Here is a 27,027-nt window from a genome sequence, read left to right on the forward strand (position 1 = left end):
AGAAATATTTAATGTCAAAAAGGAATTATCTACTAGAATGGAAGAAGAGCCATGGAGCAGATTTTTGGAAGATCTTGAAATAAAACTTGACAAGTATGGAAAGGAATTACAGGAGACAAAACTGCGTAAATTTAAGCGCGATACTATTGATTATAAATTAGATGAAGCCTACACCTGGGCTGAGGTTTACGCAAAAAGGAGGTACACTGGCAAGAAACAACAAACAACTTCATCTGAAGAAAGTGGAGTGTCCGATAGTGACACAAGCTCCGCCAGACAACCCATGGATAAACAACAATTGAGTAAACCAAGGCAGCAAGTCTCCACCTCTGCGACAGAGGGTGCATCGGCATTAACATCGGATCCTTTTTTATTGAAAGGCCCACCTCAAAGCAAACCACCGGATATACCAATTGTAGTGAGCGACAAAAAACGCAACGAGGAAAAGGAAAAAGAAAAAGAACGGGAGAGCAAGAAAACGGGCCTTCGGAGTCAGACCAAAACCTCGTAATCAATATTTCTAATCACCAATTGACTAAATCCGAAGAATTTTTTTTTTTTTTTTAAACCTTTATTTGGAGATAAGCAAGAGAAAAGGGAGTGCAGTCATGATACATACAGTCGTAAATGGCTAGTACAACATAGCGAGTCAATCAATGAGTCTGGAAGACAGGGTAACATATAAATCAGTGCAGTCAATAACGGATGAAGGCATACATCATTCATAAATGGGCGGCACAAAATAAACACTAACAGGATGACATACAATGGCATGGGCAGGCAATGTCAGTGCAAAAATCCAAATGAAAGGGAGAGTTTCTCCGTGCCAGCTTATACCAGCACCCTCCACGCATGATATAGTCCATACAGGCCCCCTCTTGCCCGCCAACTGAAAGCACACAGGCATTGGATCACCATCGCTACCACAGGAGTGTCACAGAAGGGAGTACAACCCCCTCAACTCAGCAGGAGAAGGAGACAATCCACCCCCCACCCAACACCAGAGGATCAGCAAATGCAGTATCATATCTCAGCCACTACGCCAGTGTTAACCAACCCCAACCCGGTCCTCACTTTCAGTATCAGAGTCCTGCACAGCTCTAGTGAGGAGGTACACCTGTAGCGGGCTCCAAAAGTCCTTGGGCCTACACCTCACGGGCATCAGCTCAGAGTAGACATTATATTGGTCCTGACAATAAATGAGATCACTCAACCAATCCTTGAATCGCGGCACCCTACCACGACCCCAACAACAGGCCACCCTACGTTTGGCTAACAACAAGGCCACGTCAGCAAATCTACGGTGGGGGGCAGGCACGTCTCTGGAATAACCCAGTAACATCACTAAGGGGTCGAACGCCACTCCATCCTCCGTCATAACCTGAAGGGCCGCATGGACTTGAGCCCAATACTCCAGAACCCCCGCACATCCCCACGCCAAATGCAGAAAGTCGGCACCCTCTGCTCGGCACCTAGCGCACCTGTCATCCTCCGCTAAATGAAACCGAAGTTTCCTCGCCGGGGTGTAATAATACCTCTGGACGAATTTGTAATGTATGATTTTCAGACGACAACTAGAGGAGATATTAGCAGTAAGACCACAGCAGTACTTCCATTGCTCGTCAGTAATAGGGACGCCCAACTCAGCAACCCACTGCTCGCGTACACGACTGGACGGGACAGAGCGCTGTCGTCGAATGGCACCATACAACTTCGATACTAGATGACGACCATCTGAGACTAGGGGAACGTGGAGAGGGAGGGTCACCTCCGGTTCCGAAGGAAAATCCGGTAACAAGGCGCGTAAGCCCTGTCTCAGACGCACATAATAAAACAGCTCCAGAGGGGAACAGGCGACAGCTCCAAAAAACTGAGCCTGGGTACGAAAAGCACCTTCATGAAAAAGGTCACCCCACGTAAGGATTCCAAGCCGCTTACACAGCCGCTGAAACCCCGTTTCCAGCAACAGAGACAAATCAGGATGATAGGATAGAGGCAGTGCCGGCGAGTAGAGAAAGGGAACGCCCAACAAGCGCGCCACCCGTTTCCAGGCGTCCACCGTGCATGTCACCGTCGTTTGATGCGTGTCCACATCTGACACATTGCCCAGTACCAACCCCTCCAGTGGGAGGGGATGGGCAACCCAATGTTCAGCCGCAACCTGGGGCATGAACGGCGTGGGGCGCATCCAATGGTAAGCATAATGCGTTTGAGCGCCAAGGTAGTAAAGCTCAAAATCAGGGACATCAAATCCTCCATCAGAATAGGGCAACGTGAGGGTAGCCCAAGCCACCCGCGGCTGTTTGCCCCCCCAGAACAACCGAATGAGCTCAGAACGAAGCCTGCGAAAAAAGTAAGCCCCAGGGTGATACGGAATATTTTGGAACAGGTACAGAAACCGGCGCAGGACAACCATTTTGATAAGGGACGCCCGACCAGCCATGGAAAGAGGCAACTACATCCATCTAGTGACGTCATCTGCCAACTTGGTAAACGCTACGCCATAATTAAGCCTGACAGTCACCTCCCTGTCCAATGACACAACAATGCCGAGGTACCGCAGCTCTGAATCGCACCACTCCAAAGGGAAATCAAGAGGAAACCTACTCACCGCCGCAGTAAGCGGGAAGAGTTGGGATTTCTGCCAGTTGATGTGTATCCCGGAGACACCCCCGAAAGCGATCAACTCACGCAATAGCGCATTAAGGTTGTTCCGAGGATCTTTCACATAGAGCGTGACATCATCCGCATATAAAGAGATCCCGACCTGACGCTGAAAACAATTGAAAGCGCTCTGCTGGTGTAGCTGGCGAATCCTGCAGGCCAAGGGTTCTATGGCAATGGCAAATAGGAGGGGCGAAAGGGGACACCCCTGTCGGGTTCCTCTAGTAAGAGGGAATGGGGGGGGAGAGCACACCATTCACCACCACTCTTGCCACCGGGTCGGTATATAAAAGCTTGACCCACGAGATAAAGATCCGAGGAAACCCCATCCGGCACAGGACATCAATAAGGTAGCCCCACTCAACTGAATCAAACGCCTTAGTGGCATCAAGGAAAACGGCGGCGACAGGGAGATCGGGAGCAATGGTCGGGATAAGGGAAAACAAAGTCCGTATATTGTGGGAAGTAGCGCGACCAGGTACAAACCCCGACTGATCGGGCAAGACAATAACAGGCATGAGCTCAGACAGTCTCACCGCCAAGACCTTTGCAAGTATTTTGACATCGCAATTAAGTAATGAGAGGGGCCTATAGGAACCCACGTCCAGGGGATCCTTACCCGGCTTGAGCAATGATGTAATAGCGACCTCTCTCATGGAGCATGGCAGTCGTCCCTCCTCCAGGGATTCCTCAAAAACCTCGCGGAGAACGGGGGCCATAATGTCCACATAACACTTATAGAATTCAGCAGGAAGGCCGTCCAAACCAGTGGCCTTCCCGTTATTCAGAGACATGATGGCATTCCTGACCTCCTCCACCTCTAGAGGTCTACCTAAGAACGCCCGATGATCGTCCGACAACCAACAGAGCGCCAACTCATCCAGGAATCCGCCATAACGTGTCTCCCCTGACTGCTGTGTCGTGTACAGTTGGGTGTAATGGTGAATAAAAGTACGTTGAATTTCCGCAGTGTCCCGACAGCGAGTGCCATCCGGCAAAACCAATTCCAGCACGTCCGAACCATACCTTTGATGTCTAGTAAGCGCAGCAAGGACCTTCCCCGGCCTCTCCCCCTCACAGTACCTCCTCGCCGTCCAGTACTTCCCCCTATGTTTAGCCTCCCTGGCATCCTCTTCCTCATACTCGGAGAGCTTGGTGCGGAACTGGCCCAATAGATCGGAATCAGAGCCAGCCTGTAACCTGCGTTCCAAATCGCGTAAATCCCCTTCCAAGCCCTCGAGAGTTCGAACAATCAATTTAAGCATCCCACAGCTTTTGGAGATAGTGACACCCCGGATCGTAACCTTGAAAGCCTCCCACATAACCTCGACACTGTCTACAGAGCCTTTGTTCCTCGGGAAGAATGCCTCTACCTCCTCGCCAAGTTCCGCCTTAAACACAGGGTCAAGCAAGGCAGTAGGAAAAAGGCGCCAAGGTGGGCGCGGCCTGTGCAGCCCGGGCACAGAAAGCACAACCTTCACAGGGCAGTGATCCGAATATGTACGAGCTAGATGTACCGCCACCCGCAGACCAGCCACCAGCCCCCTGGAGAGAAAGAAATAGTCCAGCCTCGCCCATGAGCGTGCATGCGCAGTGTAATGAGTGCCCTACCTAGTAGCAGGGTGAGAATACCTCCAGCTGTCAATCAGTCCAGCCTCCTCCACAATACCCCGCAAAACCTCTCTAGCTTGCACATTGTACTGAGGACATCCGTCCGATCTATCCACCTGAGCCTGAAACGCAAAATTGAAATCCCCCCCCACACAATGTGAGAGGCATCAACAGCAAGTACATGGCCCCACAGGGTAAGGAAGAAGGCTGGTGTATCAATATTAGGAGCATAGCAATTGACAAACAGCACAGTGACCTGCCCAAGCCGCCCACATAGCAGCACATAGCGCCCGACAGGGTCTCCCATAGATCCCAGTTCTTGAAAGGCGAGCGATCTTTTAACAAGGATAACAGCCCCGCGAGCATACGAGGAGTACGATGCAAACATCCTAGCCGCAGCCCACCAAAGCTGGGGGCAGGTCCAGGCCGCAGATGCGTCTCCTGCAGGAGGGCCACATGAATAGCATGCCTATCCAAATACTGTATCACATTTCGACATTTCCTGGCATCATTAAGACCCCGTACATTCCAGGACAATATTGATATCCTGTCTATAGTGTCAGTCGACATTAGCCATGATCAGGGCACCATAGGACCCAGTGATAAGGGGCAGTGTGCCCGGCTCCTAGCGCCAGCCAGCAGCAAGTCACCAGCCCAGACCACAATCGCCCCACCACATACACTCCACAAACATCCCAGCCATCTCCAAACCAACCAACCAGAACCCCAACAACCACCCCCAAACAGCACCATCCGTGCAACAGGCACGCAAGGAATACATCACGCAACGCGCAGCATACACAGCCCAACCGGCCCTCAACACGCACACGCATCCCCCATGTAGCGCGCTCACTACTATTCAGCCAGCGGAGATAGCGGCCATGACTCTCAGGCCTAAGGAGCACGAAGGCATGGGTCCCAGGACCAATACCGTCCAAGATGTCAAAGGACCAGCCTGAGCAACGGACATGGAGCCGTACTTGCACAAACAGACAGAAGGAGCAAACAGCACAATAGGCCAAGGGACCATGCCGAGCATGTGTCGCCCGCATTGTTCCCTCCCCCACCTCCCACCTGATGAAACCCCAACTATCAGGACATTCAAACTCCAACCCCCCTCCATCCCCTAACACCCATCCAGTCAACCAGCAAAGGACCAGAAACCAAACCAAAGGTACTAGTGGGGTACACCCTATGGGGAACCCTCTAGAGGTGCACAGTACCACTCCCACACACCACGCCAGTGTCGGAGCCAACGAGTCACACACGGCCCAGGCGCAGCGCGGGGGGTGGGTGCCCAGAGCGCAAAAAAAAAGGCGCCAACCAACGGTCCCATACTGACCCCAAGAACCGTTACTCAAACATGAATCAGCAAGCAGTTACGATTATTCCCCACAGTACAAGGGAAGGTAGCACCGAGGCCACCGAAACAGTCAAGTAGGCGCGCAAGGCAGGTACCAGCAACGTCTCATAAATGCAAGATCACCCCATTCATGCGACCTCCTCCTCAGCCGCCGAATGGTCGCCTTCGGGGTCCCGGTCACCTCTCCGGTCCGCAGCAGCTCGGTCACGTTTGAGACGCTTAACAAAGTCCTCAGCATGCTGTGGGTTAGTGAAGAAGTGCTGCTTAGCCTGATGCGTCACCCTCAGCTTAGCAGGGTAAAGCAAAGCATAGTCCACTTGTAGTTCTCGAAGTTTCTTCTTCACCCCTAGGAACTTACGACGTTGGTCCTGCACCATCGGCGTGAAATCAGGGTACACGGTGAAGGAAACCCCTTCAAAGGAGAGGGCACGATTAGTGCGGGCAGCCTGGAGGGCAGCGTCCCGGTCGCGATAATTTAGAAGTCGTGCAATGATAGGGCGCGGTGCAGCCCCAGAGGCCGGCCGAGGCCCCAGTGAACGGTGCGCTCTCTCGACGATGAACTGCGACGAGAAGACCTCCGCACCAATGGCACCCACCAGGAGTCTCTCCACATAAGTCTCCATTTTTCCAACATTCGTCGACTCCGGCACACCTACTATACGTACGTTGTTGCGCCTACTCCTCGCCTCCAACTCCTCATTCTTAGCGGCAATCACCCGCAATATATTGTCAATCCTCGCCAACTGTGTGGTATGAGTGGCAGCAGTATCGTCGTGGTCCGAGATGCGCTGTTCCGCCGTTGTTAGGCGTTCCTCGTGCACATCTAGCTTCTGCACCACCGCATCCATGCGTGACGATAGTTTGTCCACTTTGTCCACTATCGTGGCAAACCCTTGCCTCATCTCCTGCATCATCTGCTGAAAGTCCGGGGCTTGTGGCTGCGGCACAGTATCAGCAACAGGCGGGGGGGGAGACCGCGAAGTCCCAGCCTCCTGCAGCAGGCGCGCCCCCCTCCTGGCCACCCCCGAGTCAAAGGACAATTTGGACTGCTTAGTGTCCGGCTTTCCCATGATAAAGCGCTACCAGCACAATGGGGCACACAAGTCAATAAGGGCCAGGCCGCAGGCTGTTCCAAGCACGCGACCACTCACCACAGTTGGGGGCACGAGCAGGCATGGACGCCCCGCCACTCCCGGCGAAATAATGGCCGCCGCTCCCCTCAGGCCAAAGGGTTCGCTACCCAAGCGCCCAAACGACAATCCGCGGCGTCTCCGCAAGTCAATAGCTCCAGGACAGCTAGAAGCGGAATCCGACATCCAGTTCCATCGCAGGGGAGCGCTCCGCAGCGTGCCCGGTCGGCTATCAGGTCCGGAGGAGGGAGGGAGACCCGGGCCTCCACCCCACGTGCGAAGCCTCGGGCTAGCGTGGAAAGTGACGCCGGGCTACGGAGCACCTGACATCCAGAGCGCGAGTCGGGGAAACTTGGAGCCCACGTAACTTCGGCCAGCAAGCTCCGAATGGCACAGGAGTTGGACCGTGGGTGGTCGATCGATATTCCAGCAGACCTATTGGGTCAGATCAGGGCGCAATGATGGTCAGCAGGATCAATAGACGGATAATAGCTCCGGGCAGCAGGAGCCTCACGACAGTGCGGCCATTCTGCAGTGCGCCCTCTAGCGCCCCCCCCCCCCAATCCGAAGAAAAATTGCTAAACAAAGGCACAACATTTGTCAACACTTACCATACGAATCAACTGGAAACGGAAATAGCTCTTTTTAAATTCATGAGGATCTTGAGATTGAAGCATTTTTTCACAATAATCAATCCTATTGAGAATGAAGAAAACGCTTCTGTTAAATTCAAACCCAAAAGCACCTTTATGGCTCCAATTTCACACAAGAGCCTGGACACCTTCGAGTTATTAGTCAAGGCAGATCTCAGCAAGATCCAATATAAGAGGAAAATCAACAACCTAACAAGGTCAGAATATAGCACTCTTCAAACACTGATCAATAACAAAGATTGTAATCCAAAAAGCCGACAAAGGAGGAGGACTCATCATAATGGATCTATGTAAAGAAAGGATTTGAGCATGTACAAGATGAAAACACTTATGCCAAATTAGATGGAGATCCTACTACTGAAATCACCCAAAATCTTGATGTAATCCTGGACAAGACAGAGGAATTGGATTGGTTAAATACTACAACCAAACGCTATTTGAGGCAAATTTACCCCAGAAGACCAAGGATATATTTTTTGCCCAAAGTGCACAAAGACTTAAGGAACCCTCCATTCAGGCCGATAGTGTCTGGTTGTTCATCTATCTTTGAGAATTTGGGCATCTTCATCGATGCTCACATGCAATCATTCATTCAGAAATGGCCAACCCACCTGGAAGACACATCAGACTTCTTACGGAGTCTATCCACCATTGATACAGAAGGAATCGCGGATTGGACTTTATGTACAATTGATGTGACATCATTGTATACATCAATTCCCCACAGACAAGGTCTAGAAGCCATGGATTGGGCTTTACTTCGGGACGACAAGCCCGAAGAACTCAAATGTCTAATACTGCAGCTATTAGAATTCTGCTTGGTGAACAGCTATTTTTCATGGCAAAATGACTACTACATACAATTAACTGGAACAGCAATGGGTTTTCCTGGGGCATGTATTTATGCCAACATTTTCATGGCCAAGTTTGAATTAGACTATATTCTTGAAGACTACATTTGGCAAGAGGGGCTTGTTTATTACAAGCGATACATTGATGACATCTTCCTCATATGGAAACGGTCAACTACAGATCTAATTCATAACATCAAGAGCCTGAATCTTGCAAATCCCAGAATTCAATTCACCCATACCATCAGCAAGACAGCCTTATCCTTTTTAGATGTATGGGTAGAGCTTAAAGACAATCAAGTCAACACAACCCTTTTCAAAAAACCCACAGACAAAAACACCGCACTACTATATGGAAGCTTTCATCCTTCAAATCTCATCAATAACTTGCCAGTGTCCCAATTTATGAGGATTAAGAGAATATCTTTGGATAAAGAGAGTTGTGATAGACACATTGAAGAGCAGAAGCAGCGATACCTGGATAGAGGATACTCAAAAAAACTGCTAGAAGCACATGTAGATAAGATCAAGACAATCCCAAGAGCAGATCTTCTAAAGAAAAAATCACGGACTGAGAACAAAAGAATGGTGTTCGTATCAAAATACTCTACGGCATCCAGAGACATCAAGCGTATCATACTAAAGAGGTGGGAGATTATACAAGTGGAAAAGGACTTTGGAACTTTGTTCAGCGATAAGCCTTTATTTGCGTACAAGAGAGCGCAGAACTTGAAAGAGGTATTGAATAAACCAGCACGGCACATGGGCACTACCCCACAACAAGGCACATACAAAGGCACCACAAGATGTTACAATTGTAAGAATTGTAACAACGTAATCTCTGGAAACATTTTGTTACATCCACGATCAGGTGAAAAAATCCAGCTCAGACATAACACAACTTGCAACTCTGAGTATGTAATCTACTCCATTAAATGCCCTTGCGGCTTACTATATGTTGGGAAAACAGAGCGAAAACTGAAATTGAGACTCTCAGAACATAAAAGCCGCATTCGTAACAGAAATCTGACATCACCACTTGCGAAGCATTGGATGGAAGCTGGACATACAATCGCACAATTGAGATTTCAAGTTATCGAATTGGTCCCACAACGATTAGGTTTGGACAATTCAAAAATCCTACTCCAGAGGGAAGCTTTTTGGATTCGGAAACTGCAGACTTTGACCCCAACTGGGTTAAATGATAAAATGGACATGGTTTGCTTCTTGTAATATACGTAATTGAGCACTTCATACTTCACGTATAAGTTTTTAACACACTCAAACCCAAGGGACAACAGCACACAGTGATACCTATACATACATGACACCATGAGTTCTCCCACACTATAGAATAACAGTATGTGAATGCGTGAACATATTGAATAGGCTGTAATATAAGCAGGCGATATGCTGATTATATTGTTTAATGGTACCTCAGGCTAATAATATGTCATTTTTTGTTTGACCTTCTTCCTTTTTCTTTTCTTTTTTCTTTATAATGTCTTATCAGAAACCTTAAAAATTAACAAAATATCATTCAGCAAATAATCTACAGGTCCATAAGTACCGTCGAAAATTGCAGCCACACGGATAAAATATGAACTCTTTAAACCACAGCGCTAAATTTCGAATAACACCACTTAGTAATGGCGCTTATAGATCTTTTTTAGTCCTACTTTCATTTTAGTAGTAGTGTAGTAACAGAGACGAGGGACCTCATATACGATCAGCTTTGGACTGAGTGCTGATGCTTTTGCCTTCAGCTAGCTTATTTGGAAACCGATGGTGTGCATATCGGTAAGCAGATTTCTTTCTAACACAATGTCACTTAGCAGTGAACATTTCCGTCGCCGCTTTGTCAGCGGTTTTAATGAAAGCGTGTATCTTTGTTTCACGCAGAACCCTTAAAAACAAAAGCGGGACCGGCACAATTGCAGAACCCGCAGGTAAGCTGATGCGGATTACTGAGCACGTTATGTTCTAAACTCGCAAGTCACCACAAGTTGAACATTGATTATTTTTTAATGTTTCACAGGATCTATGGGCGTGGAAGCGGGGTTAAGCCACAATAGAACCCCTGCAGGTAAAAAGAGCTTGTTTTTTAAAAAAAAGCCCATGTTGCTTTTTTAGTACTGGCTAAGAGATATTTAGACCCACTTGTTTGCGTGTTTCAGGTACAACAGATCAAGGTCTGATTTAAGCAAGCAGCAGGTGAGCCCCATATGCTGAAATGTTACCATTTTTTTCGTATTATTCACAATGAGTCCCACAACTGACAGCCCAAAAATGTCTTTATTATTATTTTTTATACATTTTGCATACCTATGGGAGGACCAGGTAAATGCAATGATTCTCCTTCATGTATTTTTTGACCATCAGCTTGCCAATTAATATATATTAATGTACAGAAGATAAAATACGTTTCTTCCTTCCATTACAGAATCTTTCATTTATGCTCTATATCACATAGCAGCATATAGCACTTGCAATAACGAGGTAAGCAATAGAGTTAAACAGAGGCAATACTTATCAATATCAATTTACTTTAACAACAAAAGTAATAAGGTTTCCTTTTCTCTTTCCCTAACAGACCCCTGACGAAGGGGCAAATGCCCCGAAATGCATTGGGTGTTATTGCTTTTTCTATTCATTGTATAAATTTATACTTTTGTTTCATGAATGTAATGTAAATTTGAAAACTCACTGTGGGTATTTCTTTATGATGATTGTAATGTAATGAATTATTGATGAATTCCATTGGATAAAAGTGAATAATAATCTGTTAAAAGGAATACTACATTTTTTGTTGTGCGTGCCAGAGTCCTGACAGCCACTTGGAGCCAGGCCACATACAGTCAAATACTGTCAGTTAACATGTTATTCAATTGTGTATGCAATAGTAAGTACTGGAACTTCATGACCACCTATAGTTTGGATTCAATAGTGGATCAAAACAATGCCCCTCTTACTGAATTTTATCTTAAGATCTACAGAATCAATACATTGAATGATTTGACTCTAAAGTTCGGTAACTATTGATACAAATCCAGCATGTCGTTTTCATGGTTAATGCTATGCCCCTCCAAAACAAATGGACAATGGATATTGTCATTTACATGGGCTTCTGTCATCATTTCATTTTCTACCCTCACACTCCAGCGCCAAGACGCTTCCGCATTCGAGGGCTTTACAAGCAAATAAACATACACATATCGTCTTTTGCATGCACAATTGTCTGTCCAAATATTTGTCATTCAGTTAAATATTTATATTTTCTGCTCCTTCCCAAAATGGTCTTTTAGAGTTTTGTCCCTAAATATGATGGACCTGTCTTCCAACCTGCACTCTGTAGTAAGTTTTGAAGTGTTACAGTACTACAGTAGTACTACTACAAAACTTACTTTAAAGTGCTACTTGCAAACTGCATTTTTCCTGTAGCTTACTCTTTTGAGTAAGTTTACTACTCTATAGTATGCAGAAACTGTACTTTTGTATTAACTTACAACTTTGTAATAAACTTGCACTTTTGTAGTAAGTCGCTAAAACCATTATTTTATACAGGAGAGTGTTGCAGTACCAGTGCTGGACTTCGTGTTAGTTACTACAAAAGTTTCAGTTACTACAAAAGTGCAGTTTGTGAATACTGAAAAGTAGTAAACTTACTCAAATGTGTAAATCACCTTTGTGAATCAGGTCCGATATATTTTACAGAATTTGATTTACAGTGTACCAAATATATTTATGATTTCAAGTGGTTGCTCTATATTGTAAATCGCATGCTTTGTAGATCAACTCATCAGTACCACTATCTTAGATTTCTCGTGCGTAAGAGTAGACGTACATTTAATTCTGCTTGGATGGCACAATTTATTGTTGAAGAGTGTCCATTGTCATTTTTACTCCTAAGATTAAATCTGTTCCTCACTCACTGGGTCTTAACTCTGCCAAGAAACGTACCTTCTCACAGCAGCGTATGTGACAAAATCATCACTTGGAACCTTTCTTTTTTGTGATCTTCGTTCTTTGGAATGGTCGATTGTGACATAAACAACCTGCTCTTCAGGAACCTTCGGCTGTTGAAGAAAAAGGACAAAGGTACATGAACTGATGTCTCTCACATTTCACACGTCTTCTGTACAATAGACCACAAATATATTTTCTTCAGGGCATTATCATGTGATATTTTCCTGTCTTACAAGTTCTGCATTTTGAGCTGGCGGTGATAGTGAGATGATAGTGCATTTAACGGTGAAGTGCAATTATAGCATTAATAATTAGAACATTTTGGCTGTCAATTTGTGGCATTAATGGCAAAGTTTAAACTTATGCAAATAATTCCACAAATAGGCTACTTCTTATTTGTATTTTTAACTTAAAGTATTTCTTTTAGGGCCTGTTCACCTTACAGTGGAAGATCTGATGGAAGTGACATGAAAAATGTTGTATTGCTTAAAACAACTCACAACCGTTGGTATTTGTTACTTTAAACCTGCTTGGGGTGAACGATTGGGTAGACATTTAGACATGGCTTAAGCTCAACTAGATGACGAGAAAACATAGTTTTGGCTTGCGGCTCTGCTCATTGATTTGATAAGAGTTTCATATCCAGCCCCCAGGACTGTCCGGGAAATTGAATGTCCGTCATAATGAATAATTGCATTGTGCCGCTCGAGGCTACAGTCAGTGCAGGTTGTTTTCTCGACTCATCGGGCTCACTGAAAGAGCATTCAGAAGTGCTGGGATACTGCCTCTTTTGCACGTGGACTCAGGATTGCTTAACTAGGATTCCTCCAAGGGTGTGCTGCGGTACTGTGAGGACCAGGGGGCCAAGCAACACCTAAACCGGCCGAACCTGGGTCCTCTTCCCGCCCCTACGCGGACACGCGCACAGCCCGTAAAGTACAATTTCAGCCCTCTGCTCCTGCAACGCGGGAAGCGCGTGGGCGAGCGCCGGGCTAAGCCCGGGCAAAGGGCGGGCCGTTTGAGGCCTTCCGAGAACGGTCGAGACCGGGACCGGGCCACCCCCTTTTGCTTCTTGCTCCTGTTACTAACTCTGAGTTTTTTCACCGCGCTGCAAAAACGAACTATGACGACCAGAGAAACCAGGAGCAAGAGCACGCTGACAGCCGGAGCAGCAAAAGGTACTTTGGATAACTATTTTGCTAAAGCTGGGTCCCTCCTGATCAAGGAGATAACGATACTGGAAAGGCGCATATCCCAAGAAATAGAATGGGTTCAGAGATCTTCCATAGGGCCCATAGCGCTTGCAAAGACTCCGGAAAATAGACTGGATTGTATCGTCCCAGAGAACGGGGAAAATGCGACTGGTGGGATGTTAGCTTTATCTAACTTAACTAATTCTACCCTGTACAACATTGATAATGATATGAGTGTTCCTGATGAGCTTAGCCTTTTACCCCTACCCCTACCCCATACTCAAGTACAACAGACCCTCCCCTCTCCCATTGACACTATGGCTAATATGGACATTACCAGCGATAGCACAGGCTGCCTCATGCAGGGGGAAAGGGAAGGTGTCATACCAAAAAGCAAAAGAGGGGTGCAAAATGGAGGGCACAAAGCAAAAATCCCCAAGCATAATGGAGCAGTAGAGGGCAGTAAACAAGGACCAAGTAAAAAGGGGCTTACTCAACCAGATAAAACCACACCACCAACCACTGTCTCACTGCCACCGCAGACACTAAGTCTGGCAATTTTATCCCCGCCTGTAACCACAGATGCTCATGATCTGACCCTACCCAGGATCGAAGCACTCCTTAAGACACTACTAAGTCCCTTAGACACACGCTTATCAAAGATTGAAGCCAGGCTAGCGACAATAGAAAAAACAACGGTACAGCTTGCTGACACTCTTAAGATAAATAATATTACAGCTAAAGGTGGGATTGAGCTTAGGAGTGAGAAGGCCATCCCCAAGCCCCCTTCCAAGGATGCTGGGCTAGCTCCAAAAGTACTACAAACACAATCGCCCTTAGTACATATTGCTACTACTCTGGCTACCGATCCTACTTTACAAACACCACCTTTGTCAGCACTTACTGTCATTCCCCAGGTGACTGACGGTAATTTAAGACCTAGCCGCCCACAAAAAGAAGTTGCTGACACACAAGATGTACATGCCACCACTAAAAAACCCAGGCCTGTGAATCTGCCGCCAGAGGCAAGCCCGTACACAGTCATTTTGGCTGGTGTACCAGAGTTGAAGCCCGATTCTAAAGAATCCGTCTTCGCCCTTAAGAACAAGGTCACCAATTGGCTTTCTACGAATAGACCCTTTCCTCATGAAATTACTAGCGGGGTTCTCACGGCTAGGAGAGTCCCATGGTTGGGCCACACAGAGAAATCAATTAGTGGAGATTGCGTTATAATTAATTTTAGAGATCCTAGGACTGTCTCCCATATCTGTAGTTGGCCACACTTCGAACAGGGGACATCCATCCAGTCGCTACCCCTATCTTTCTTTTATCCACCACTGTATAATCCATACGAGGAAGAGGGCTGGCATACTATTCCCAGGAGGGGGAGAGGTTGGGTCGATAGAGCTAGGGTTGATTTTCACTACCCCAGACCACACCAGCCAGACTTCTTTCCAACATTCAATAGATACAGTTGTCTGGACATGGTGGACTGACACAATCGGGGCAGGAGGTGGGAGATGGGTGACTTTCAGGGAACACACATTGAAGGAAATATCAGTCCCCACATTACAAGCTCAGTTAGCTTTTCGAAGAACAATCATTGTGGCGAGGCTCATAATAACAATTTAGTGACTTATCCAAATACTATGGGTCCTCCACCTAACCTTGAGGGCCCCAGAATTGAGATAGGGGAACAACCCCCTAGTGTTCCATCAGAGTTTAGTAGAACGGACATAGTGACATCTACTGCTCCTTCTCCGAATTCCAGATTATCTTCACTCAAGATACTGTCTTGGAACGTGGCCGGCCTGGGGAATAAATTGAACTGTCCTGATTGGAGTTTGTTTATCGAGTGTAAAGACATATGCCGGTTTCAGGAAACATGGGCCAGAGAAGATGTCCTTCGAACAGGCTTTGCGGCTTTTTCGATCCCGGCGAAGTGGGGAGGGAAGGGGCGTCCCTCGGGAAGCCTTGCAATCTGGGTGGCCGTCAACTAGGGATGTAAGGCTTCACCCATCCCCTCAGTTTCCAATGATATCCTTGGGGTCTTGCTGGAGTGGCCAAATTTGAGTAGGCTGATTGTCGTAAATGTCTACTCCAGACCAGTAAATATCACACAAGAGTTAGACACCATTGATCAGCTCTCAGCTTTTCTCAGTGCCATCCCCCAGGGCACACCATTCTTGGTGGGAGGCGACTTCAACTGTCACTTCGAGCCCCTCCCAGGTTTATTGGACGGATTATCTTAGGAGGAGGATGCGGTGTGGCTGGTACCTCCTTTGGCAGCCCCTCCCCCCAGACCCTGGACACCTCTAGCTCTTCAAATCACTGCCCTAACTCTCAAGTGGGGCATGCAGGCTTGTAACTGACGTATAGGCTCAGACATCCCACCCAAATGCACTTACCATAGAGAGGGCAGGGAGTCGAGATTGGACTACATCTTGGTTCAACTCTCCATGTGTTCGCATATTACTGACTTCCAGGTAATATCTAGGGAAGACAGCGACCACAACGCCATAGAATTGGAATATGCGACTCCTGACTTAGAGGATAGAGGGGCCGAGCTAGATGACGCTGCCCCAGGGCTGGCGCTGACAAACAACAGACGACAAGTGAGGTGGGAAAAGCTTGCCTCCAACTCGCAGAAGGTCTGTGAACTTTACTCCTGGCTCATACCAACCCTTGAAAAGGTATGCACGATAATGGAGCTCCCTACCCTTCAGGATATACACAAGGAGCTATGGATGACACACGAGAATCTGATTGAGTCCGTGGCTGAGGTCTTTTTCACTACAAGAAAGAGGCGGCATCACGACCGCCCCAGCTGGTATAACCAGGCTTGCCGGAAGGCCAAACTGGATCTTCTAACATCAATTAAGGATGGTGAAGACAGGCCTGTTATCCAGGCAAGAAGAAGGGATTACAAGTTTCTGATCACCAATGCCAAAAGTGAATGGGAACACGGAAAATGGGAAAATCTTGCTACAACATTAGCCATTAGGGACCCCCGTAAATTTTGGCGTATTGTTAATACCGGGTCCGAGGAGTTAGCCTCGGCAATAGAACCCAACATTTCAGCTAAGACCTGGCAGGACCACTTTCAGTCCCTTTACAAGGTTCCCGACGATGCCATCAATGATACTCCTCCTAACATTAATGCAACAGTGGAGGGGGATCTCTTCACAGAGACAGAAGTCCGAGCAGCCATCGCTGGGTTGGCAACAGGCAAAGCGCCCGGACTCGACGGCGTGCCGGGCGACCTACTCAAGCAGGGGCCTGACGTATGGGCTCCCTACTTGGTCCTGATATTCAATGCTGTTCTTAGGGGTATGGAGGTACCCTGTACTTGGCTGGGTGCAGAGATTGTTCCCATATTTAAGAAGGGATCACCTCTGTTCCCAGCCAACTACAGGCCTATTAGCCTCATAGATTTATCCCAGAAGCTATTTGGCAGGTTGATATTAGATCGCCTCCAAAATTGGATAGAGGAATTCTCCATTCTTAGTCCCTACCAGGCGGGATTCAGAAGAGGGGTCTCCACCATGGACCAGATATTCCGCCTGAACCTCCTATATTGGAAGACTACGGTAATCGAGGGCGGCAGCTTGTACACAGTATTCGTGGACTTGCGAGCCGCCTTCGACTTAGTACCCAGAGACAGACTTTGGACTGTACTGATGGAGCTGGGCATCCCAGTTGATATCCTGACTATCTTGACAAAACTGCACCAGGGTAATTTAGCACGCGTCAGGTGTGGAAGAAACAGGGCACTCTCCGACAGGTTCTCCGTTGACAGGGGGGTGAGACGGGGTTGTGTGCTCGCACCGACCCTGTTCTGCCTCTTTGTCAACGGGGTAATTGCTCACCTGACCAGGATCAAAGACATTGATGCTCCCAAGTTGAACGGCAGCAGTCCAAATCCCCAATGGGAATACAAAGAGTCCTAAATGGGTTTTCAGCGTTCTGTATAGAGCGGGGGCTTGAGATCATTGCAACCAAAACCAAATTTATGATTCTCAAACCCCCTGCCTCAACACGCCCCAACCCTACTATAGCTTCATCAAGACTTGAAAGGGTTTTTACCCTCGAATACCTGGGCGTAACCATCAATCAGGATAGGACGTGGGACACGCACCGGACCAAGGCCAATATGAAATTGGTCCAATTAACGGTTGGCATTTCAAGGTTGACAAGTAGGTCGACCTATAAAACTTTTAGTGCCGCGCTTGAAATTTATAAAATGCAGGCTAGAGGGGCAGTTCTATATGGAGGGGAATTGTGGGGTCACACTCTTGCTCAAAACCTCCAGACTACTGAAAATAATTTTATCAGGCAGCCGGCGGCACTACCTGCAAGCACCCCGCTTCTCCCGTTGAGACTAGACCTAGGTCTAAGACCTATCTCGGATGAACTGGGACTAAGACCAATCACCTTCTGGTGCGGTATTTGGAGCACGCCTGAAATCATGAACTACAGGAATGAGCTCCAAGAGATTCTCTGTCTACCTAAATAAAGACAAATCCCATGGTTAAGGTATATCAAACAAACATGTGAGGAATTAGGTAGACCAGAACTTTGGCTAGATCCAGCTAACACATGCACCAGGATTCCACGTAAAAACCTGGTGATGGACTTTTGCGAGCTGAAGCTCACAGTTACTATGGAAATATATGGAGGGGTCCCTGACAGAACTGTTCATCAAATCCAAAGACTCGTACCTACTCGAACGTGTGCTAGATGGTATTTCTCCCGTCCTTACTAGAAAATTGTTTATGCAATGGCGCTATGGTACACTTCCCATAAGGGCTTTTACCAAACACTGGGCCCAGTCTCCATCTAGAGAGCATTGCCCGTCATGCTCACACCATCTGGAAGATGATCTGCACATTACATTTTTTTGTAAGGCTTACCGAAGACCCAGGAAATATTGGCTTGTCCCCCTTCTTAAAAATGTGGGCTTTGCCCGATACCTCCCTGCTTACAAGATTCTAAAAACGGACCTTTCACCTCCCATTGTGTTTGCGGTAGCAAAATTTCTAACTGCGATGTGTCACATCCGCACTCGTTTTCTGAAACTTATGCAAGATTTGGTATAAATGAAGTGTATTGATGATTTGTAACTGTAATATATAGCAAATGCTTTTAACATTATTCTTTTTAATGTTTTTTAATGATGTATGGTAGATATCATCTGCATTTTAATTGAATATCTATTTGTATATCTTTTATGATCTAAAATGGATCGAAATAAAGACTGAAATAAAAAAAAAATTGCATTGTGCCTCTTTACATTGATATCTAAATCAAAGAGGTGAGCATGGCACGGTAAAGGGTTTTGTCTTTCACCTCACCTTCTGCAAAGCTGCTGCATGTGTCTAGCCTAAGTGTTGAAGCCAACCACACTACCAAGGTGTGGCTCAACCATGGTCTCAACAACCCAGGTCCCCTGAACATAGGGCGAAGGGAACACTGTCCCTGGCAGTCCCACTAAACAGCATGTTGACCACCATGCACATGGTGCTTTGGCCTTTAGTGATGTGGAATCATTTGTTTGCTTGACTTACAGTATTTTTGGAGCACAGTCCTGCAAACCAACCTGTGCTAATTGATGCGAGCAGCATGTCATTTGTGTCCTGAATGCCACTGTCAGTTCCTCCTGACAATGGCAGGTGGTGAAATTACTACATTAACATTCGTGAAGCCTTTTTTCCTTAAGAACCCACTAAACATGTCATTCCATATTTGGTTAACAATATACATTAAATAAACGCAACATAATTGAAATTAAGAACAACAAACACAAGCCTGTAATCCGATTCTGCAGCTGGCTGTTTTACTTAAACTACCTCCCTTCTCCTGAACATTAAAAAAGAATTCAGAGTTTTGGCAATTTTGTTCAGTATGTCTTAGCTTCAGGCACTAGTACAGTTATTGTAATCACGTTGAAACCAAATTCAGAACAATTTCTGTAGACACAGCATAAAGGTCAATTTCTGTTAACAATGAGCCATGTCATAGTCCAGGCTCTTTACAGCTGTTTTTATCATGTTCATAAACTTCTCTTCATTCAAAAATGTGCACTAGGATTCCTAGTTGGCTGAGGTTTTAACCCTGGCTTGGAAGAAACCACCTCTCTAGTCAGGGTAAGCTAGATACACACTAAACAATAACCTATATAAAGTATATGTGCAACACACACACAGTAACACAATAAATACACCACCAAAATAGTGAATGTATATCTGGGTTCAACAATACCAAAATGACAAAAATCCAATCGGTAGAAGTTGATCCATGAATTTTGAAAGATTAAATGAAAAAACAGTGCTTTGAAGTCACTAACCATCAAAAGGTTATTTGAGGTTGTGAGGGACCGGTGCAAATCCAAAGTTACGGCCGACTGTGATGGAGGGCAGGCTACAGGACCCACGCAGGGCTCACTGAGAACGTACCTTGGATGGAGCAATACGTCGCCGCTGAGGGTCTGATGCGTCGATCTTTTCCACAGAGTCAGATCACTGTGTCAATGTCGACCTTCACTGAAGTGGAGGCAATGCATTGTTGATGAGCCATGCAGAGCATGGTCATTGGGCTGCACAGGCTGTAGAACCACTGCTGTTGTACAGCCTGTGTGCCAAAGAGAAATGTGTATGTTCTGACTGGCGCAGTGTTGCCGATTTGGCAGTTTTGGAGCACAACAGCTACAGAACCCACTTCTTAGGCCCAGATCTTGGAGAGGGCACCTCAGGCAAAGATATGACTCATGGAAGGCAGAGTCCAGCAGAGGCAGCATAACTGAAGGAAGTATTTTGTATCCCTGAGACTTCAGAAAGCAGGAGGCAACCCAGCAAGACCTTGGAGATCACTTTAAGGGAAGGCAGAGTCCAGATCTGCTTCAGCAGAGTCAGGGAGCAGACAGGGAAGAACCAATAGTTTTTCCAGAAAAGCAGATTAGTTGACTCCTTTAAGCATTTCAACAGTCCTTCTGACAGAGGTTAAGTTCAATATCCAAAAGTGTATGATTTTAGGAGGTCAGAGACCCAGTATGTGTACCCAAAAGTGCCTTTGATATAGGGGAAGAGTTCAAATCAGCGTCTGAATTCCAGAAGGATCCCTTTCAACCCAGACGTGTCTGCCAGGCTACCTGTGAGGGGTAAATCAGTGCTTTGTGTGTGAACAGAGCAGTGCCTATTAAAGTGAAAGTGTCAGCCCCTCCCATTCCTCCCTGCCCAGGAAGACCCATCAAAATGCAGCTGAGTGCTCCAATGCAGATGAGCCTAATCTTCCTGTGTTTTTGGCTGTCTAGACGGAATACACAAAGTGTAGTTGCCACCTAACATTGACGTGTATTAGAGGATTTATCATTACTATGCCAAAGATATTAAACATGAAAAAGCTGCTCCTCTCGGATCATGAATTACAGCTTTAAAGTGTATTAAGGCATCCCCAATGCTGGCCTAAAAGAGGTGTAGGCCTCACAGTAGTGAAAAATGAAATAGGGTGTTTGTCAATACCAGGACATGCAAAACATAAGAGTACAAGACATACCTTTCACTTATATGGCACGCTGCCCTTAGGGTTACTTAGGGCCTACCGTATGAGTGACTTAGATGCAATAAAAAGTGAGTTTAAGCCCAGACAAGTAGTTTCAAATCAAACACAAGGAGATGATGGACGTAACACTGAAAAGCTTCAGACTCACCCCTAGTCACTATTAAACCTGGGTTGAATCCATCATCATTCTTTAGCTCACTTCGCCACCCGAGTTCAGACACACCCATATGCAAATCAGTTATAAGGATGTGGCAGGGTGCTTTGTAAATAAAATGTTGAATGTGTACTTCTAATTTTTAGGCGTCCTGGTAGTGAGAAAACTCCAAAATTCTTTTTTCACTACTGTGAAGTCTACATCTTCCATAGGATAATACTATGTTGCCTTTTTGGAATACATTTGCAATTTAAAACACACTTTAATGGCAAAGTTACAAAGTTGCAATTTTCTTTCCCTAGCTATCTTGTACCTGCCGCCAGTTCCTGGGTCATGAGAGGGTTAGTTGGGAGCTGAACTTTGTTTAAACTTCCTAGACAACCAAATAATAGAGGGATTAGGTCTACCTGGATAGGCCATCACTGGCAGGATGGGGGGTGGAGGTGGGCACAATCCCACTTACAAGTTAATATGATGTGTACTGCCTTCACATAAAGGACTTCACATAACCTAATTGTTCATGCATTCAGGCCAGAGCCAGGGCAGGACAGACAGCAAACCCTAATCACTTCAAAGGAAATGCTCTTGAAGCTTCACCTACTCCAGAAAGGCAGCAGGACTAAAAATATTCCCCTTAGACCCACACCTCAGTTCACTTTCTGTACATGCTGAGAGACTTTCAGAGTCCAGCCTTGCTGCTTGAGACCAGTTCCATCTTGAACCCAGGATTGCCAGAGTGCCTCCAAAGGGCTAGTTCGTTGTTACCCTGATCAAAGCCGCAGTGACAAAAGTCTCCATCCATCTTGAAATGTGCCTGGACCCATCCTGAGGGGTTCCTGATCCTCCAAGTGGGGACTCTCCAGTACGATGCAAGAGATGCCCAGATAGTAAAAGTACAACAATCAGGATTTGGAATTTTTATGGCTAAAAACAGCTTTGGGAACTGAGGGGAGACGAGGCCCAAACAGCTCATGTATCCAACTAAGAGGAATTCACGGCAGCTACCATGACATTCTTCTCTGTAGAAGGAAATCCTGTTTAGTGGTGCTTCGCAGAAGGCGTATTCAGACTGCCTAGTCATCATTGGCGACAGCCTCAACTTTGTCCCGCTGGAGATTTTCAACTTCCATAAAAGAGACTACATCTGAGTATGGAAATCTTCACTGCAACTACTTTCAGCAGCTTCCCAGTGATGACACATCCTCCTCCTTGGACACCGCCTGCAACCTTTCCCCATTAAACTTGATTGTCTCAAGACATCTCAAGATGTCCAGTGTATAACCATCTAAATGTATTACCAGTGTAGAACTGTACCACTGTCAGAAACATTGAGATCTCCTTCTGTTGCCCTAGCGACCAGTCAGTTGTATGACCTTACCACAAGTGGTTTTACCACGCAAGACTTTACATTACATATTTAACCACACATATCATTACCATGCTTGTACATCCTTTAATATTTGCAGTCACGCTTGTAGTCTGTTTGCACTGACACATTCCCTTCACACTGGGTCATGGTAAATTTCTCTGCTGTCCTTCAACACTGTTGACAATTATGAATTCTTAACATTACTATATACTCTGTACTCTATAGTGTCCAGAAGGCGGCCACAGAAGGTCAATTGGCATTTACAAACAAATAACCAACATCTATAACTGTATATACAACACATTCTGAGCTGCAAATCTTAGAAGTGTCCATGTTATAATTTAATCTCCCACATCTAGAACTGCATCCCTAAAAAAGTGTAATTGTAGTTTAAAGCTATTGCTTTCTGGGAACACCTGTTTTTTCTAAGAAAGGATGCCAAATGGATACTTGGCAAGTTTAGGTTGGGGATGTGACTAGAATGCTCTCTATGTTCATTCTTGGAAAGATGTTCATTGTACTGATTAAGATGCTGTTTCAGAATTCGTTAGAGAGTGTAATTAAATGTATTTTTCCCTGCATCTATTTTTATTTGTATGGTGCAGCACTCTGATGATCTTTTATAGCTCCGAGGGGGGAAGAGCTATTCAGCAGTTTAGTGGTGGCAGTAAGGATTCCCTATGTTTAGCTTCCAAACGTAAACAGGAAGAGGAGAGCATGTAGAACACTCTGAGAGCTTTTCTAAACTTCTTTCTGGCAGACTCATGTCTCATTTTCTGGGAGGAGATTTCCAAATGGAGGTCTACCACAAAAGAGGTCTTTCATGTTTTAGGGGGTGCAACACGGCTACCTACTGCTAAGATGAGTGGTAAAGACTTGCGTTTAAAGACTTGAGTGGCAACAGTCTACTTTGAAAAAAAAGCATGGCAAATGGTATACAAAGTAAAAACTTCATAGTGAAGGCTGTTTCCTCACCAGTCTGGGGTCCGGCAGCAACATTTTAGACCAAGAGATAATGTTGTCGGGGCGTGGCCTGGTCAAGCACCAAGATGGTGCATTTACAAAGAAGCTCCAGAGCGCCACGCCGTGAACACTACACAGGACTGCGTCAGTATGAAGAATCGAGTTTCTAGGGATGGCGCTGGAAGACTGAGACCTGGGGGCAAGTGGAGAGAGTTGTGGGGGTGCTGGGGGTGCCCTATAGCTGCCGCAGCGGCTTCCCCGCGGACACGACCTGACGCAGCCCTCAGAGGCCCCACAACGTCAGGGGTCATGGGTGAGCCTGAGGAGAGGACTGCGGTCCATGACCAGCTTGTCTCCGGACTCAGCGGTTGCTCCCACTCGCCTCCTGCAGCTTCTGGTATAGTAGCGCTGCTCTCCTCCTCAAGCGCCTCGCACAGCTTCTGCCTGATTAACTGTTTGTGCCAAGTAATCGTAGCACTGCTCTCCTCCTCAAGCGCCTCGCACAGCTTCTGCCTGATTAACTGTTTGTGCCAAGTAATCGTAGCGCTGCTCTCCTCCTCAAGCGCCTCGCGCAGCTGCAGTTTTATTGACTCTGCCAATTTAACCCGGATTTGGTGCCTGTGTGCTCAGCAGTGCCCATGGGAGTATTTAACTGAAATCTAATATTTACAAGACGATTATTGTCTTCCTTGTGGCCAATATCGGCGTGTTAGCCTGTTTGTGTGTTTTTAAAGCAATCGCCATTTGGTTGTGCCTTCAGGCCGTCCCTCCCCCCACGCTCCCGCCTCCCAGCCGCCCCGCCCACGCTCCGCCCCCCTCCATCCTTCATTTATGACAGCTGGACAAGCGCGCAGCGTACACGCGCAGCGACCGCGCCCAATCCGCGCCGAAGGTGCGCCAAAGGTAAGCCCGTCTACGCACGTCCGCGCCTGGACCGCGCCCAGCGCCAGACCCCCTGGTCCCCGTAATGCCCAGCCCACTCGCATCACTTACGATGCCACCACCCTCCTAGCCCTTAACCCCGGCCGCTCCCCCAACTGCGTCCAAGCCGCTCCTGGACACACCCATGGACCCTTCACATGCTACTCCTGCAAGTTCGACGGCACCAAGAACAACTCCTCATCCACTAACACCAACCAGATATCTGACACCAACCACCTACAATGCATCCTGCTCAACACCCGCTCGGTCCACAGGCACGCCATCGACCTCTGGAATCTACTAGACACCATCTCTCCGGACGTCGCCTTCCTAACAGAAACATGGATGAATGCCTCTTCAGCCCCAGACATCACCATTGCCATCCCGGAAGGATACAAGATCATCCGCAAGGACCGCATCAAGCATACAGGAGGAGGCATCGCTATCGTCCATAAGAACTCCATCCGCATCTCAACCAGCTCAGACGTCAACCTTGCCAGTGCCGAACACCTCCACTTCCAGATCCACACCGACCCCAAGACCACACTCAGAGGCACCCTCCTCTACCGACCTCCAGGACCCCGTGCACAATTCAGTGACGACATCAGTGACTTTATCACCCCACACGCCCTCCCCTCCGAGGACTACATTCTATTGGAAGACCTCAATTTTTACCTGGAAAAGAGCAATGACAGCAGCGCCACCACCCTTCTGGACAATCTCGCCGACCTCGGACTCAAACAACTTGTCTCTACGCCCACCCACATCGCAGGTCACACGCTCGACCCTATCTTCACCTCCAGCAAACATATCTCATTCAGTCACACCTCAGCTCTTTACTGGACGGACCACAGCTGCGTTCACTTTACCTACAATAAGACCACAACCCACAACCATCCTCAACCCACCCTGCGAAGAAACTGGAACAAAATCACCAGCGACCAGATCTCCTCATCGCTTCTACTAAACCCCCCCGCCCACTCCTCAAACCCCGACCAAGCAGCCATTAACCTCACCCAATGGCTATCCAACAGCGCCGACATCCTAGCACCGTTGAAAAAACGCCAAAGCAAACTAGGCAGCAAAAACGCATCCTGGTTCAACGATGATCTTAAAGAATTGGAAGAAACACTGTCGCGCCCTTGAAAAGGCCTGGAAAAAAGACCCAAACACCAGCACCAGGGAAGCCTTCAAAAACGCCACCCGCATACACCACCAACTAATCCGGTCTGCCAAGAAAGCCGCATTCAAAGACCGTCTAGATAACAACGCCCACAACAGCAAGGAATTATTCAACATCGTCAAAGAATTTACCAACCCATCAGCCAACTCTAACGACATCACCCCCTCCCAAGCCCTCTGCGACTCCCTAGCTTCCTTCTTCCACAACAAAATCGCAGACATCCACAACAGCTTCGACAACCGACCCGAAGACCAACCCACCCAACCTTCTGCAGGACCTTCACCCCCCTTGAACATCCTTAACGACTGGAACCCAATCTCCACTGAGGACACCATCCGCCTGATGAACTCCATCCACTCAGGATCCCCAACTGACCCATGCCCTCACCACATTTTCAACAAAGCAGACTCCATCATAGCACCACACCTCCGAGATGTCATCAACTGCTCCCTCAACTCCGCCACCTTCCCGGAAAGCTGGAAACACGCAGAACTCAGCGCCCTTCTGAAAAAACCCACAGCTGACCCCTCCGAACTCAAAAACTACCGCCCCATCTCACTTCTTCCATTCCCGGCCAAAGTCATTGAGAAAGCTGTCAACAACCAGCTCGCCGCCTTCCTCGAAGCCAACAAATCTCTCGACTCCTCACAGTCCGGCTTCCGAGCCAAAAACAGCACTGAAACCGCCCTCATCGCAGCTACAGACGACATTCGAACTCTACTGGACAATGGAGACACAGTCGCCCTCATCCTCCTCGACCTCTCCGCTGCCTTCGACACAGTCTGTCATAGCACCCTTCTACAGCGCCTCAGAGGCATAGGAATCCAAGGAAAAGCACTGGAATGGATCACCTCGTTCCTCACCGGAAGAACACAGAGAGTCCACCTCCCACCATTCAAGTCAGAGGCCTCTGAAGTCATCTGCGGCGTGCCACAAGGATCGTCGCTCAGCCCCACCCTCTTCAACGTATACATGAGCCCCCTTGCGGCCATCGTTCGCCAACACAATCTCAACATCATCTCCTACGCGGATGACACTCAACTGATCCTATCACTCACCAAAGACCCTAACACCGCCAAAACCAACTTACACGAAGGAATGAAAGAAGTAGCCGAGTGGATGAAGCACAGCCGTCTGAAACTGAACTCAGACAAAACAGAAGTCCTCATCTTAGGCACCTCCCCCTCCGCCTGGGATGACTCTTGGTGGCCAGAAGCCCTTGGAAAAGCACCCATCCCGACGGACCACGCACGGAACCTGGGCGTCACCCTGGACTCCTCACTCTCGATGTCCAGACAAGTCAACGCCGTTTCATCATCTTGCTTCAACATTCTTCGCATGCTCAAAAAAACATTTCGCTGGATCCCCACCGAAACTAGAAAAACGGTCACCCACGCACTGGTCACGAGCCGCCTGGACTACGGAAACACACTATACGCCGGTACCACC

General features: G+C 47.3%; 1 protein-coding gene across 5 annotated transcripts in view; it reads right to left on the minus strand.

The window, feature by feature from the left end:
* Positions 1-27,027, minus strand: part of LOC147701363 (B-cell receptor CD22-like) — a 550,058-nt gene that overhangs the window by 74,732 nt on the left and 448,299 nt on the right. For all 5 annotated transcript variants that reach the window (XM_086930063.1, XM_086930060.1, XM_086930062.1 and 2 more), the window contains one exon: positions 12,233-12,348. In XM_086930063.1, coding sequence (XP_086786189.1) covers positions 12,233-12,348 — 116 coding nt within the window. The remainder of the gene's footprint in view (positions 1-12,232; positions 12,349-27,027) is intronic.

Source organism: Lissotriton vulgaris, chromosome 7, assembly GCF_964263255.1.
Source record: "Lissotriton vulgaris chromosome 7, aLisVul1.2, whole genome shotgun sequence".
NCBI classification, from domain to species: Eukaryota; Metazoa; Chordata; class Amphibia; order Caudata; family Salamandridae; genus Lissotriton; species Lissotriton vulgaris.